Genomic DNA, 17868 nt, shown 5'->3' with positions numbered 1-17868 from the left:
CGCATTAGCCATTTTTAAGCAAGGATTATTTTGAATAAAAAAAAATCCAACTAAAAACATTAGAAGCCACTATGTCTTGGACCACTAGTGCCAATATGAAGATGATTGACTTATTTTTTGTAATTATATAACAGATTTAAGTGACAACAAGTACTTCCGGGTGACAATATGTGATATAAATAAACCCTAATAAATTTAACATATTTGACAATTTATTTTTATTTATTTACTTAAAATCAACATTTTTATATAAATTTTTTTAAAAAATCTAAAAATAAAGAAGCGCTATGACAAGTAACGTGAAAAGATAATACCCCGAGTGTTTTTCATAAAATTTAAATTTCCATTTTTTTTAAATTTAAATTTAATAGATATTAATTTCCACCGTAGATAATTATATAAAGAATAAAATAACATTAAAATTATTTTGATAAGTTACTTCTCCTACTTTTCACAGCCTCTCAATTTTTTATGAACATAATCACCCCGGTCTCCCCTACCTTCCTGGCAGCTAAAATTTAAAAATATAAGAATACCTATTTAATAGTTTGAATTATTAACTTATATACACTTAAAAGCTATGCATAACTTATTTTTGTAAATGATCATTTTTAGCCCCCATAGAAGAAAAATCCAAGGAGTTATATGTTATAATAATGATTGTCTAATATATATATATGATGGAAGGCAACAGGACCTTCCTGGCAGCTAAAATTTAAAAATATAAGAATAATAGTTTGAATTTTAACTTATATACACTTAATCAGTTATATCTAAATTTGAGACAAAAATTTACTGTTAAAGATCTTGAAACAATAATACATTGCTCTTGATTTTCAGTACTACAATTTGATTGTTGATTTTCAGCATCTTTTTGTTGAATGGTATCTTGTGTAGGAATCTAAAAATATAATAAAATAGTAATTAAATCAAAAAATTTACCATTGCCTTAGATATAACCTTAAAATCCTTTCAAAAATAGGATTTTGTTTCGTGTACCTTCTAAAAAAATGAAAATCAAAGGAGCGGTTAAAAATTATATATAAATTATGTATAATTGTGTAAGAATATCTATAAATCAGTTCAGATATATATGATGATGTATCAGTTAGTTTCAGTTGTTTGATGTATCAGTTAGTTCTTATTTTTTTGTGGTAATGGAAGATGAATGAATGTTTAATATGATTCTGTGGTGATTTTTAAAAAGAATGTAAAAAATTTAAAAATATTAGAATACCTATTTGATAGTTTGAATTTTAAAGTAGCTACAAACTTTGAATCTCTATTTGATTAATTTTGCCAGATTAAGAAATAAAATCATTTTGCCAGATTATGAAAAAAAAAACATTTGTCGGGATTCGAACCTAAGGCCAATAGTCCGTAAGCGACATTCTTGCCGATTGGTCCACAGACATTTTTAAAAATGAACAATTTTTTATATATATATTATAGATGAAAGTGACCGTGACAGCGTAACGATATTTTTGTGAGAATGTAAGCAATAAGTAGTATTATTTTATTTTTTTTACATTAATTTATTGACTAAAGAATATTAGTTATCCAGGTAAATGTGTAAAAATAGAAATTTTATAAAGGATATTTAATTAAATTAATAAATGAAGAATCCTTTTATTTGGATATTTATGTGTAAATAGTATTTTTTAAATATTACAAAATGTAAATTGTATATAAATAGTGTAATAAATTATATGTTGGGAGGGAGGAGGTCAAAAAAGGGAGCCGTGGATGGCGATACAATTATATCTGATATGTCAATAGATACATACTGTCGAAGATAGAAGCCTTCCTGGGACACCAGTGATAGCGGGAAAAAAACCGGTTGTGTTGGATACAATTGTTATAAGATTGCAATTGGTTAGGGAAATGTATTTGTTAATGAATGAGTTGTTACTAAACGAGAGAACGAATCGGTCGATGCAAGTGTAATCCCATGCTAAAGGAGTTCCATTACTCCAGTATTAAGGTCAGCCCATCTGGCCGGGTACTATTTTCAGTTGAGAGGCCACAGGGTTTGAGGGTTGCGGGGATTTGAGCTTATTGTGCATTATATTATTAGAATCATCTATGTTTTATGACTTTCTGTTTTTTATTTTTATTTATTAATATAAATAAATCAGAACTGCAGAGGTATCATTTGCACGACTCTGCCAGGCCCAGATTTTTTTTAAAAAATTTACGGCCCGATCCGGGTTTTATATTTTCAGGTCTGAGATTTTTTAAAATATATTATATTTATTTTAATTTTTTTTATAGATGCCGATTTAAAATATTTGATAAAATATGCGACCCGGCCCGGGTATTTTCTTTTATTTTTTAATCCCGGTTTGGGTAAAAAAATTTTAGGCTCGGCCCAGGTATATTTAAAAAATTATCTGTATCCGGGTTGAGCTTAGGGCCAGTCCTGCAGTTCTCTGAATTAAAAATCATTAAACCTAAAAAAACCTATATGATTTTTAAAACATGGGGTTTTATATATTTAAGCTAAGGAGCAGTAATTGAACTGAAGCGTTTATAATATGTCAGCCCTGAGCTGTATACCGGATTATTCATACGGGTCCCTGTAAGATATACTGCCAAAATTATTTTAAATGGCCATATTTTAAAGGTTAGAACCGAATAAAAAGTATTTTTAAAAAACCTGGCCTGTTCTAACATTTTGACATATGACAACTGCTTCTGTTCTGTCCATAATTAAGTCGTATTTTTTATTATTTGTTGAGTAATGTTTAAGACAAGCCATTTAATATTATTTTCCTTCCCCCCCCCCCTCCCCCGATGTTGCCAACATTATAAATTGGTGTTGTTGAATACCATTAGTCATACCTCAATTTAACTCATACAAGACAACCCTCTGACTTGTAATGTCTAATCAGGAAAACAGGATATGTATATGAACATACCCTATAGTTTTTAGGTTACTTAAATTAAAATACGGTTAAAAAAATAAAGTGGCCACTTTATTTAAAGGCATGTATTTTTTATTATTTATTAAATCATCTTTTAACGTAATATCCATAATTTAATCATTTAAAATCTTATTGCCGCATTTTTTACAAAAAGATTTAATTAACTGATATGAGTTGAGTATGCCAATAATTATATTAATGTAATTATAAAAGGTAACATGAACTTTTTTTTGTTTCTTTAAAAGAAAATAAAATATGCTAAATTAATGATGATTGGATAGAGGCACTGTAAGGTATTATGCATACTTATGGTAGCGTACGGTTTAGATTAATAAAATATTATTTTCTTATATTAGTATTTTTACCAGCACTGCTAAATTTATATTTATGCAAAAATTACAAAATAGAAACATGTACAAAATAAAGAGAAGAAAAAAGGTAAAGTTTCGTACCAAAGAGAAATTTCAATGGAATCATAAAATCATTTATATATTATTTGCCATAATATTATCTTACAAAATATACAAAAAAATAGAATAGAAAGAAAAGGAGTGGAAAAAATGATATAATATATCTAGGCAATAATAATGAACTCTGACTTTGTTATATAAGGTAATGTTATTTACAGTTTGAGAGTACAAAATAACTTGTTTTCATGAAGAGGATTTGAAAAAATCATTGTTTTGGAGTACCGTAAAAATGGGTCTTATTACATTTAATGAGATTTGGTCGTTTTTAGCACGAAAAATATAATCATCTATTATATTATTTTTTGCCAAGATTTAAAATAAATTATAAGGCCTTTATTTCCAATTTAAATGAGTTATTAATAAAAGGTTCTTCGTTGTTGAGGGGAAAACAAAATATATTAAAATGTTTTTCTGAACAAATTTTAATTATAGTCATTATTTTAAAAAGAATCAATGTATAAGTATCTTTTTTATTACATTTTTCGGAAAAGAGAAGTGTAGGCGGCGGGGGGGGGGATCTATATTGGCCTAAAATGAAATTAGAAAATCTTTCTAATTTATCAAGTGGAAACGTCCCGTGACTGACCATGCATATGATTAGAAGGATGTGACGGAGGAAGAAATATGGTATAAAACTAAAGGATGATTTGGTAAATGGCAGTGAAACGCGGAGGACAGGAATTAAGGGAGCCGAAATAAATTAGGATGATAATATTGTTGTAGTTTACATTTTTTACTTGATAAAGTAATGTGATTTATTTTCTAAAATATATGACGGTGGGACCCGAGAAATTTTTAAAAAAATTTAAAGGAAGAAAACTCTTAAGTTTTGCAAATGAAAAAATGAGCCTTCTTAAGTGGGAAAAGCTAGCAATCACTATATTTTATAGTAGATGTCTGAGCTGGGCAAAAAGATTTTGCACTAACTATGATTGTGCAAAATCCTTTAACTGTAAACAGAAACAATTGAACGTAAAAAAAATAAAATAAACATATTAATTTAAAAAATTAACATTTTTTATTGATTAATTAAAAATCTTTTGAAAATAATATAATAACTATGAGCATTTGATTATAAAAACAATTATTCAGAAATATAAATAAATATAATTAAAGTGATAAAAGTTGTCAGCTCGCTTCCTTCATATCTTTTTCTAGTCCTTTCATTTAAAAACCTATTTTTATATTTATAAAAATAAATATAAAAAAGTAAAAATTTAATCGTTATATACTTATTCTATCCAATCTTCCAGGGCACACTTCTTTACATTCTTTGGTAAAACAAGTAAGAGTGTAAGTTCTTAGTTGGGCGTCGTTTTGGTATCTTAGATCAACAATCGCAATCGAGGTAGTTTCATTCTTAATTGTTATTAATAAAAAATGTTTATAAGATCTAGCATTTACAATGTTGACCAGATTTGATGGAAACATTTCCATATTTTTTAATTTATTTAAAAATAAAATTATTTGAGTAGCAAAAAATTGTTAAAATAACATATTTAAATATTCTTATCAATTTTTACAAGTTAAATAATTATAATTTTATTTACAAACGAATTAAAAAATATGGAAATGTTTTGAATTAAATCCATATCACTGATGTAGTTCGATTATTAGAGTGCATTCAAAGTTTATAGGTTTTGTATATAAAGAAGGAAATTTAATTTATTTTTTATTAAAGCTGATATTAATATTTTTTTCCCCTTTGTCCTATTCATTACCTTATGGAGTGCACTCCAAATATTAACAAAGATTTATACCTATTAGGCAATTTTAAAAAATAAGAGGATTTCCCCTTAATTATGTGATATAATAGGTCCTACTCGTTTTATAGATGTGCAATCCTTATATAGAAAGTCGGCAACTATTTTCTTTTGATTGAAAAAGTTATGGGAGCAACTGGGTACTCTTTCGTCACCTCTTGTATTGACAGTTAAATTTAAAACCAAACCAAGGTCAAATTTCGCGGAGAAACCATCTTCTCGACAATTAGTTTCAACTTGATTTTATGTGTTATGTTTATAATAAAATAATAAAAAATCCAAAAAACTTGTATTATTAAAAATTACTAAAATAATTTTTATACCACTGCGCGGATAGCTGATTTCCTATATAAAAAAAACAAATCATAAAAGAGCGATATTTGTATTTATTATTAAAATTTTAAACTTTTTTAATTTTGAAATAGGTGACGCGACAGTACATTTTTGAAGTTTGAACTTGTCCAGTTTTGTATCTCACGTAAAGCGTGTTTGTGTAATTGTCATTATGCTACAAATAAAGTAATTTGATCATACATACAGTCATGCTAAGGCTTTTAATGGCTCGGGATGAAAATTAATTCTACGGCTCTATAGGTAACCCCCCCCCCCCCATAAATAAAAACCTATGTTAGCCATATGGGATTTGTGAATAAAATTAAGGAATAATAAGTATGATTCATGTAATAGTAATACTTTTCTTTAAATTTCACTTTTAAATGTATGAGAAACAAAATTTAGATACCGGGGCGGCTCCCTCACCCGCTACCCCTTTTGGGTGAGCTTGCATATATAGAGTAATATAAGTAAATAAGACCTTAACGGTTCCGCAAGATAGCAAATCATATTGTAAAGAGAATGTAGTTTTCCCAAGTACTTCAGTTGAGCACAACCCTTTTTCGGTAGTGATGTTGCCATAAAATGGTTTTAAGAAGGTAAGTGTCAATTGAAATTGTTGGGCACCACATTTCATAGTAACTACATTTTATTATTTTTTTAAGTTATATATATATAATGTGTATATTCATGATTATATTATGTAATATACCTTTAGGTCTGGCTAGTGCCTCCATCATTTTCTTTTTATATTTGGATTTTAAATTAATTTTTTTTAAAATAAATCAATAATTTTGTTTAAAGAAAATATTGTATAAAATAAATCAATAATTTTGTTTAAAGAAAATATTGTATAAGATATATCCTAACTTTCGTAATTCCATAGGTACAGGTATAATAAAATTGCATTAAGTTGACGTAAGTTTTAAACATGTCTTTTGGATACTCAATGATTATATCAGCCTTGTAAGTATTATTAATCTATTCATATTTATGATGAGTTGAAAGTAGAAAGGGAAATTTAATAATCTAAATACCTTGTTCAAACCGCACGTTCCATGTTTAACTTCCCAAAGTAATATTTTCTCTTTGCTAATAAGTTTTTCACATGTATGATTTACATCATATATTTTCCCTACAAATGCCTTCTGGAACATAAAACTCAACGCAACAGAATTAGACTTGCAATTAATCTTATCTAATTTAAAGGGTAAAGTACAAATATTTATGTTTATGTAAAATTATAATTTACATGCGACGTTATTTTTGGGAGTAAGTTTTTCGTATGGTATTGTTACATATTGGCTTTCGGAATATTCGACTGTTCGTTCATACAAGTTTTCTCCTTCATTTAATGATCCTTCCATATCAGTCCCGTTAATATCATAAAAACCTTCAGGCCTATCTCCTGTTCCCCACATTTTCTTATATTTCCTAGAACCAGTTTCACTTTCAGTTCCAGTTTCTCCGTGTCTTTTAGTGCCCATATCTCCTGATCCCGCGGCGCCACCCTGTTGTTGACCCATATCTCCTGAGTTGACTCCGCCTACTATTTTTATATTACCTTTTACGCCACCTTCACCCTCAACACCCCCGGTACCTACTTGATTTACACCTGGAACAATACCCCCTGTCATTGTGGATATCTTATCTTCTCTACCTTTAGTATGTTGAGCATTACCTGTGTAAGTGTAATTTTTACCCCCCTCACCTTCGTTCATGTAATTCCCTTCTGTATCATGACCTCCTATAACTTTTTTCCCATTTCCTTTAGGAACTTTAGTAGACTCTTTCATTTCAGGTGTTAGTTCTCGCTGGGACGATTCTGAGCCTAAGTTTGATTCTCTCTCTCCACCTATATTAGGAACTTTAACTTTTGCCCAATTTTCTTTTTGAGGGACTTTAGTTGACATTTTAATTTTAGGTGTAATTTGTTCGTGATGGGGCAACGCTGAGCCTAAGCTTGATTCATTAATTTCCTCATTTTCGCCAGCGTTTCCAGGAGGAATCACCCCCGGGGGATGAGATATTTTAGATGGAATGCGGTTTGTTACTATTTTTAGTCCTTCTGAAGGTTTCAAAACTTTTGATGAGCTTTTCTCTATTTCAACATTATCGATATTTGGAGATGATAGGGTATTTTGATTTGACAAGCCTTCAACTCCTTTATCTAATGGAACCTGCTCAGATGGTTTATTAGAAATTTGTTTATTTTTACCACCAATGGGAACTTGCGTACCCTGATTAAATTTTGGCGATGCGAATGTTTCGACTCCTCCATTCATAACTATCTCTGGTGTCCCTGCTTTATTCCATCCGGGTATATTCGTCGTTTCATTTTCTTCTTCTATCACATCTGGTCCCAAAGTTTTTTCAACCTGGTGAGGTTGTTTGATTTTTTTAATTTTATCTGGTCGTATTTTGGGAGTTTTAACCTTAGTTTCTGTAATTTTTATCGGAGTTTTCTTTGTTTTTTTGCCTTTCCAAGTCGTGTTAGGTAATGTTGATTCCGTCATCCCTTCATTCTCCGGGATTTCATTTACACTTGGAGTTTCACCAATCTTGCCTTTAGGGATTTTTCCTTTTTGACCGGGAAATTCGCCTTTTTTATGACCTGGAAATTCGCCTTTTTTAATACCTGGAAGTCCTTTTTTATGACCTGGAAATCCGCCTTTTTTATGACCAGGAATTTTGCCTATTTTATTACCTGGAAATTCTCCATTTTTAGTTGGAAACTCTTTCAATATGGCACATTGTCCTGAATAATATAGTTTGTATCCACCAGATAACTCATTCTGTGAATAACTAAGGGTAATGTTGTACTTGTAATACAAGGAATCCTTGATAAAGTAAATTAACAGGCAAAATTTTATTATTCATACTTCTAATGTTGCACAAGTCTCCAGTTTAAACCCTGCAGTAACGTGGGTTTTTGCCTTTATTTCTTTGGTGCATTGTGAATTTTTTACATTGTAATTCGAGTATATATTACCACTAAAGGGTTTATAAAATTGGAAAACGACCTGAATCTCATTGCCGATGCAAAGAATATTTGCTAAGCATAAAAAAAATTTACTAAGTAAAATTATGATAAATATTACCTTCATATGGCTGGGAAACCTAATAAATGATAAACACAAAAATAAAGAAAATAACTTTGAAATTTTATGACTAAAAATTACCGATATAGTATTTATCACATTTCCCATGCTTGCAAAATTTTTTGTGTCAAATCCACTTAAATATAAAAGTCATTGAGTAATATAGATGTAATTTAAAACTATATTTCTGGTTTATATATAATTCATTGAATTTATGAATCAACTAACATTATTTTAATTAAAAATTATTCCTCACACAATAAGGTTAGCTCATTATAAATTTACAAACCTAAACTAAAACTAGAAGAGTAAACATTAATATCATTTAATCAAATTACTACTAAAATAATCTTTATTACTCTAATATCTTTTTCACTACACTTTCAGGGATTTCACTTGGTAGTTTTTCAGGTTCTTTACAGAAAAATGAATAAACCGACTTCCACAATGTATACGTATCTGATTGAATTATTATAGTATTTCTATACAAACCGTCCTCCTAAGGGAATAAGTTTATTATAAAAAGAAATTTAATAAGTCATTAAACTTTTATATCAATCGATAAAAGCATGTCTAAAAAATCAATTATTCTTTTAAAAAATAGTACATTTTTAGTGCCACATCTATCAAAAGGAATCAATACAGTTTTGGCTTTAGCATTTTTAAATGTGATGTCACAGGCTATTCTCCCGGTTTTAGAAGCCACCGTATATATTTTCCCTGAGAACGGAGCTTCGAATTTGATATATATTTTCATTCCCTTGTTGATACAAACACCATACACTATTTTTCGTGAAAACAAATTTAATATGCATATTGAATTAGAACTGAAATAGCTTCCTAATATCGGCTAAACTATATTTATGCGAAGCTCCATGCATTTTTATTCTATTTTTTTAAGATGTAAACGTTTCTTGGAAGTTAGATTGCACATCGGTAAAAATAATTATTTAAATAATCCGGATAATTCGAATATTTAACAAATAATTTGAATTATTAACATGTTTTTTAATAAAATTTAATTATTATATTATTGTAGTTTGAAAATTAACTTACACTAATATTTAATTATAAGTTCATTAAATAAATTTCATAATTGACGTTTTTATTGTTTTTTTTATTAAAAAAATGTTACTCTAAAAAATTTTACTTTTTTTCTCGTGGAGTAAAAAATTGGCACTATCAATTTCAAACTACTTCAAAAATTTTGTAAAACTGATTTATATTCAAAAATTAAGAACCGTTCTCAAACCAAATTTATAAAAAAGCGATATAGCGCCACCTTGTGTTAAACTAAAAAAAATGCAATATGGCGACCTGACTCGCAACGTATACATATGGAGGGGAGAAGGTTAGTATCCACTTCTTTCCATATATCTTTAAGGAGGGGGGGGGGGTAAATAATATTTTTGGGGAGTCACCTGTTATTATATATTAAAAATGGATCTTATATTTTAATAAAATTTGGACTTTCTTTAGTATGTTAAATTTAAATAATTTACCTTGAGCTTTTTGAACCTATAAATAAATAGAAAAAAATACATAAATTAAATCCAATTAAATAAATGTAAGATAAATAAATATCACTATACATTATTTTAAATGATTACAATATAAAATAAGATTTTATAAAACTTATCGATTAACCTTGAATTTTCGGCAATATCAAACAATATGGTAAATATCTTTAAACTACCTAAAAATTTATCCAGAGAGGTAATTTTGAGGTATTAAATCCTACAGATTTTTAAGCATGATTATGTCATTTCCTATTTAAATCTAAGTTAATGTGTGCAAAATTTTATACATTTTATCGTATAATTTTAGCAATTAGCCCTCTTTTTATAGATTAAGGGTCTAAAATTTCCCATTTTAGTTATATTTTTACAAGTATTTTGTGATATTTATATAGGTATTTGAAAAATAGAAATTCCCCATTATAGATTCTTTATAACAATATTTCATGAATTAATTAATAAATTAGTAGACCTATAGACCTCCATTAAAATTTTACCCACCCAATCTGGCTAAGCCTCTGCTTCGCTATAATTGTATGACTTTTAATAGTAAAAATCCGATTTAAAAATTAACAATTAAAAATCATAAGTAAAATATAGAACTATTCTGATCTTAAGATGTTGGGAGTGTGCAAAATTTTAGTTTTAGATTTATAAAACTTTTAAGGATATAATAACAATTAATAGTTAATAGTAAGAGACTCACGTTACCTCTCGATTAACTTTTCCCATCTAACGATAGTTAAATATTTCCTGGTATGTTAATTTAGATATTAGTTATACAATACCCGGTTAAATTGAAATAAATTTTATATATTTTTAAAATTACATAAATTCCTAAATTTTAAAACATAATATTATTTACCGTCTGCTTTGTTTCGATTAGCATTTTATTGACTTCACTGAAAAATAATATAAGTATGGAATTATTTATTAACATATAGTAGTTATGGATTAAATTTATTAAATAATTTTAATTTGTTTTACTAAATGGTCATGGAATGGATAATTTTTTTGCATTTAACATCAAAAGATAGAGCGATACCATTGCAACCAATTAGCAATGTATTCAAGAATGTATTGTCAATCTGTAGAAAACAAATAGAATAGGTAAAGGTTAAACTTTTTAATAAAAACTATCATGCAGGCATTCTTGAGAGCATGTACAAAATATGCTGATATTTTATGTATACTTTGCCGCGAATTTGCGCTAACTGCGAATGCATAGTTATGCACTTCAAATAGAAACTTATTAATATGCTGATCAATAACCTCAAAAATGTTGCAATCTTAGTTATAATTTTTTTACAATATAATATACCTTACGAGTACCGCATCTAGTATAGTCTAAATCCAAATTGATTATGCCTCCTTTGTCGACAGGAATATCGCAATCACTGCCGAGGGATTTTATAAATCCGGTGAAAGGGCTTTCGAATTTTATATTTACCTTAATACCGTCGGCCAAGCACATATACGTTACTAAATCGTGGTAATATATGTATAAATTTAAAAATTTTAATGACATATAACAAAAAATTTAAATAGTCTCACTTTTAGGAAAGATCTTGAGTTTGTACTAGATTTGTTTGTGAAAAAAAGATATCGTTATATTCAGGAATAACGCGGTATAAATAATATTTACCTCATGTTGATTGATCCAAGTAATATTCTCCAACTTGCGTTCATAACACTCGAAACCAATAAAATCGGTAAATCCGTTATTATAATCTACTGCCAATGTTTGGGAAATAAGGTCACCTGACTATAGTTTTTTTCCAATATTTTTTTTACCAAATAAAGAAATAAGAATATATATATTTAATATTTTGTTTATAAAAAAATATGGCATAAATTAAGCTTGTTAACTTTGGTAAACGCGCATTCATTAAGGTTCAAATCGAATACAACTTTCTTTTCGCCTTTACCTATGTACGAGCATGTTTTCTGATTTTGTACTGTCACAATCTTCCCATTGAAAGGTGTTGAAAATGTCAATTTTACAACCACCTTATCAGCACCGCATATAAAGCTTTCTATAATAATAAACGTTTATTTATATTAATTTATCCCTTTCAAATTTCATGCATGAATAACAAGGGAACTTTCTAAAAATGGGGTCGATTTATTTCATACAAAGTATGACGAATAAGATATTTATATTTTAGAAGAAACATCTTTTTTTTCTCAATTATTAGATAAATATATATTTAATTAGATATTGCGATTATTTTTAAAGCTAAGCTCTGCAATCATTATCACCTTATTCTGCCGTTTTTATTGAAACTTTGCAAATATTAGTTTTTAATATATATATATATATATAAAAGAAAGGACTGAATTTATTATGTAAACAATTATGCATAAAAATTAAAATTTTTAAATAATATGTATAATGTATAAAAATTGTTATAATATTTACTCTCCGACACTTTTGATGAAAACTATATTTAAAAAAAAAGAGTTAGTCTTTACAATAAACTTTAAACAATAAAAAATTACCGTTGGAAGTTTAATGGAATCTCTGTATAATATATTTAAAAAAATATAAAATGTAGATTTTTAATATTTAGAATTTATAAAGGCTAATTCGAGAGTTTGATATTATGACTTGCCCAAAATTTTTGTCATGGACGATTTCTTATTTTGTCATTATTAACCTTGAAATTTTCTTAAATTAGGAGGACAAGTTTTTCTCAAAAAGTTTCACTAAATTTTTATATCATTTGTACATCACTTACATGGACAATTGGGTAGTGGGTTGGCAACCTAGGTTGTAAAAATATTTGAAACCAGCGTTTATGGCGGTAGATTCAACAACCAACATATTGAATGTGTACTGATTCTTCTTAAGTAATAATAAAATAAAATATTTATTAAATTGTGGACTACCTATTATAATTATGAAATAAATAAATAATTGGGAATTAAATAATCTAAGTTTTAAAAATTTTTTTTATAGAACTTTATAGGATCCACAAGATTCGTAAGGTATAACGAGGTCTATTTCTTTGTTATTTTTGCTATTGTAAGCACAGGTGCCCAAGTTTGTACTTGTGTATATATTTCCAACAAATTTGGTTTCGAATTGCAGCGACAAGTCGAATCCACTTTTGCTACACAAGTTTTTGACTTAAAAAAAAGTGATAAAAATATTTCATAATAAAATGAGTTTTTTTGAAATGCCGATTGTGAATTACTCAATTAACCCAAGAGTGATTCAAACCTTTAAATTAGATGTATGCATTGGCCAGACTAAAATTAATTATTTTTAAGACTACTGGCTGTCTGGCCTATTTGCATGTAGGATTCACTACAACATGTTGGCCCACATGGGCTTAATCTAAACCTTATTAAATGACCCATTATTTTTCGATTCCCCATTTGGAATCACCGTGAGAGAATAATCCCCCCCCCCCACCTCTTCTTTCAATTAAAAATATATAAAATAATGGCTTACTTTGTGGATGATTTGGGTTTCGTTCCTATATAAAAAAAATTTTTTTTATTTAAGTTAAGAATAAGTGAAATCTATTTAAGAGACAGATTAAACAAACAAAGTTGGGGTAATCTCAGAAAATGTAAATGATGAAAAAAAAGAATTAAGGTGGGCCTTTTTGGTTCAAAATGATTTACGTGCATTATAGTAATTATCATAATTTTTATTAATAATAATTACAGGTAATACGGCTTCGGACTTGGAATCTCCTCCTCTAAATTTAAGTCCTTTGGCGTGGTCAATCTGACAACTAAGATTCAGTAGTTTATTTTGATCTTTATATCCTGGATTTAAGTTCTCAAAATCAACCATTATAGTTGTCTCCATAAGATTTCCGTTCTATTAAATCAAATTTTAAAAAAAATCGATTAAATTAGTTTAAAAAAATAAACTATCTAAAAACCAAGATATGAGTAAAGCAAATGGTATAATATGTATTTTTTTATAAAAGGAACCTTTTTCACTCCACATTTTCCTAGATCAAAAGTCATTTCGATCACCTTACTTGCAGAGCCTTTGTTTGTACACTTATCGGTCCTGTCTAGTGAATATATATATCCACTAAATGGGTTCTGAAAGGTTAATGCTACTCTCAATACTTTGTCATTACATGATAAGAAATCTTTTTTAATGTGAAAAATAGAAATTATCGATGGATATTTATATGACTAGAATTTAATATATATAATCTCATCCTCAAAGAAATGGTCTTCAAAAAGTATATTATATAATAAGTATAATTCATTATTCAATTACATATATCAATTAATAGAATTTCTGGAGAAAAATGCGGAGTGTCTGTAAAAAAATAGATAGAAAGGGAATAAGACTAAGGAGCGGCATGCTTCAAAATAATTTACAATGGAAATCTTAAGTTGAATGTAATGATGGTAATATAGTAGCAAATTTAGTACTATTCTATTTTAAAAGCATAAATTAAGCATGTTATTTCAAAAGACATAGTGTTGCAGGAATCGTATTCTAGCATGCATAGAGTAAAAATCTTTTCAAACAATTTCACAAAATTTTTTGTCATTTTCTGATCTATACTATAAATCTATAAAATAAAATCAATCTAAATAAGTAATTTAAAAGTTAATGGCAAAATTTTATGCAATTCACATTACAGGGTAGGTACTCAATATTCAATATCTACTGGAATACGATTCAGACAAAAAAAGAAAAATATCGTCCGATAAATCATATAATTTGAAAATTTGCTAAAACCCCAGATTTCCTGGAGTAATAGATACATTAATGGAAGAGATCGTGATGAAGGATTAGAATTTTAAAAAATGATCATATAGGAAAGACGCAAATGGTAGTTGTGCAGAATCTTATTTCATAAAAATAAAAGAAATTATTAAAGGGAAATTATATATAAATTTAGCAATAAATGGAGAACAAGAGAACTATTCAAGCCAGATATTATTTTGATAGATAATTTTAAAAAAATTTGATAGCCTAGCAAAAAATTCTTATTATTATTTTTAACAACAAAAAAAGGTGTTAGGGCCTGTAATAATTACAGGAAAGTAAAATGGCTAAGTTACATAATGAAATTTAAAAACAGGTGATTAAAAAAAGATTACGAAATTTGGTAACCAAAAAAATAAATTTTCAAATTGGGAATACCGGCAATGGAAGAAATGCTCGCGGCGGAGAGAATAATAGATAAGTTTAGTGTATTAAAAGTTTTTTATAATTTGAAAGAATTTTTGTAAAAATTCATTATTCCATTTTTGTTTTAATATTGAATATAAATAAAATAAAAGTTTAATTTGAATTTTAATAAATTTAATAGAATTTTTTTTTATTAATAAAGTCAATATAGTTAATCTTTTTAAACTCAATAAAGTGAATAAGTGATTATCCAAAGGATAGAGTAATAATTAGGCAAAACAACTGCAATGTTGGGGTGGTAGATAAAATAGATTTATCGAAAGTAGACATGACGAAGTGAAAATCAATATAACACTAGACATAAGTGAAAAACTTATGGCAATCATAAATGAAGGGCATCAGAGCCTAAATAAATAATATATAAGACCCCGTCAATTATAATTTTAAAATGGAGAACAATTTTTTGAAAAATAAATTGGTATGAAGGTGTCTATTAAATAATAAGTGTTCATAATTATATTTAAAACTTACAGCCGATTCCTTCGTTGTACATAGTCTGAAAAATAAATTTAAATATAGTTTATCTAAATTAAAAACAACTAAATTAGAATGTCTCTAGTCATATATGTTCATTTATTTTTAAAGAAATTCATATTTATATATTAAAAACACTCCATAATCAAATATATTACCGCAACAAGGGAACCTTCATTCATGATATCGTCTTTTTTAGATAACGCTTGCGCACTAGGATAGTCATCATCGTCCTGAAAATGGTCTTTTTTAGATAATGCTTGCGCATCAGAATATTCATCAATGTATTGATAATGACCTTTTTTAGATAACGCTTGTGCACTAGGGTTGCTATCGTCATCATCGTACTGATAATCGTCTTCCTCGTCATAATAATTATCCTAAATCATGCCAAGATATATGTGACATTAAAAATATTCTGGTTTTCAATCTCATTCCTTTTTAAATTAAACAATATCTAATTTTTATAATTATATTTTTATTTAGTAAAATGAATTGAATACATTAATTAATTGCTGATGAAAGCAGATTTATAAATTTGGAAAAAAATTGTCAAAAGGACATTGAAAAACTAACCGGCAATGATTCTAATCTAGTAGATGATGTTGATGAAAATGAATATTATTTATAATTAATGATTATAACTTAATGATGATGTTAACTATTGTCATTTTTAATTATTATTGGTATGTAATAAGAATATTTTTTTCGAAAATATGGCAACTTTAGCATTTAATTTTGTAATATTTTTTAGAACATTCTAAAAAAAAGAAGCGTATTTAGAATTAGAGATTGATAAATTATTTAATTATAAAAATGAAAACTAATATTTATAAATATTATTAAAAAATATGTCATTTGAAAAATTCGGGTTCTTTTAAATTTATTTTCTTTATAATAGTGGACAACTTCTCAGTAAAATTAATATTATTTAATATAATTCTAGCATATTTTATAATAATTTTTTTATCCTTATTCTTCTTTGTTCTTTTTTTTGAGAAAATTGCGATTTTGAAAATTTAAGTTATTAATTTATTGCAAAATTATAAAAATTTAACGAAATATTTATACAATTTATTTCCTTTAAAGATTTTTTTATTTTAATTTTCTTTACCTGATTGTGACTAGCTATCAGTTGTACCAATGCCAATGACAAAAGCAAGTATCTTAACATCTTTGGTGCCATTTAAAGGAGGTTCTTTTTTGGTAAATGTGTTATTTTGAGTGCGGAAGACAAGGTAAAAAGCATTAACAATTCAAACAAATAAAAATAAATTTTTTTAAAAAAGATTTATAATAAAATTATATTTTGAAAAAATTTTATTAAAACAAAAAAAAATTAACCAAGAGTTTAATAAAAAAAAATCATTTTTTATTAATTAAAAAAATTTTTTCAAAAAAAAAATTAAAATGATAAATAAATTGTGAAGATGTATTTTTAAAAGAGAACAGTTCTATTAAAAGATTTAGTTTATTATCACACATTTAAATTATAATTTTGGTTATCATTTATAAATACGAGACAAATGTTCTAGAAAATAGATATTAAAAAAAAATAAAATTTTTTTATTAAAATATAATGTCAGAATTTTATGTTTTTAGAAATATATAAAACGTTCTAAATTACAGTATACATTTTTGTCTTTATGTTTATAATAAAAATAATGATATCTGCTTTATTGAAGAATAATTATGAGGATTGATATTTACAAACCTCCTGCTAATTATTGAATATAAAGATAGTTCCAATTATATAGTTATGGATGAAGGTAATTACATCATTGTTAGCCTTATCTTATTGAATAAAGATTTTAGGAGTGCTCTAGCCCCCCCCCCTCCCATAATGACCCCTCATTTTAAAATAGATTACATTATAGGCAAGTCGGTGTTGAAAATAAAATACGGTCAATTGACCGAAAGCATACTTGACGGGTCAATTAATCTAAAATTTTATTTTTATATTTAAATATATAGCATAATTATTGTAACGTACTTTGATAGAATTAAATAACATTATTAAAGACTTGTACAATGTGTGCCTCCCCCCTAGTAAAGGCACCTTAACAAATCAGACCCCTAATACTAAAACCCTTATTATAAC

General features: G+C 27.2%; 1 protein-coding gene across 3 annotated transcripts; it reads right to left on the bottom strand.

Moving 5' to 3' along the window:
• Positions 1–4396: 4396 nt before the first annotated feature.
• On the bottom strand, positions 4397–17089 carry LOC135922728 (uncharacterized). Of its 3 annotated transcripts, none has more exons than XM_065457172.1 (32): positions 16882–17088; positions 15926–16147; positions 15765–15789; positions 14066–14232; positions 13791–13949; positions 13572–13596; positions 13077–13243; positions 12853–12959; positions 12614–12635; positions 12534–12555; positions 11981–12147; positions 11757–11876; positions 11666–11690; positions 11433–11593; positions 11099–11199; positions 10977–11013; positions 10097–10112; positions 9202–9377; positions 8954–9093; positions 8676–8730; positions 8595–8613; positions 8376–8548; positions 6746–8333; positions 6531–6691; positions 6364–6474; positions 6206–6236; positions 5975–6135; positions 5567–5668; positions 5484–5505; positions 5221–5396; positions 4630–4756; positions 4397–4572 (listed from the first exon to the last, which is right to left on the bottom strand). In XM_065457172.1, exons 1-32 carry the CDS (start codon positions 16951–16953, stop codon positions 4565–4567), a joined length of 4665 nt encoding a protein of 1554 aa, XP_065313244.1. In that variant the 5' UTR covers positions 16954–17088; the 3' UTR covers positions 4397–4564. The 3 variants fall into 3 exon arrangements, with proteins under 3 accessions (XP_065313244.1, XP_065313245.1, XP_065313247.1); XM_065457173.1 differs by having other exon boundaries at positions 12853–12956; XM_065457175.1 differs by lacking the exons at positions 4397–4572; positions 4630–4756 and having other exon boundaries at positions 5467–5505; positions 16882–17089.
• Positions 17090–17868: the final 779 nt, after the last annotated feature.

Source organism: Gordionus sp. m RMFG-2023, chromosome 1, assembly GCF_954871325.1.
Source record: "Gordionus sp. m RMFG-2023 chromosome 1, tfGorSpeb1-WG-v2, whole genome shotgun sequence".
NCBI lineage: Eukaryota > Metazoa > Nematomorpha > Gordioida > Chordodea > Parachordodidae > Gordionus > Gordionus sp. m RMFG-2023.
Note: the sequence above shows the minus strand (reverse complement) of the source record. Positions and strands in the feature narration are given on the sequence as shown.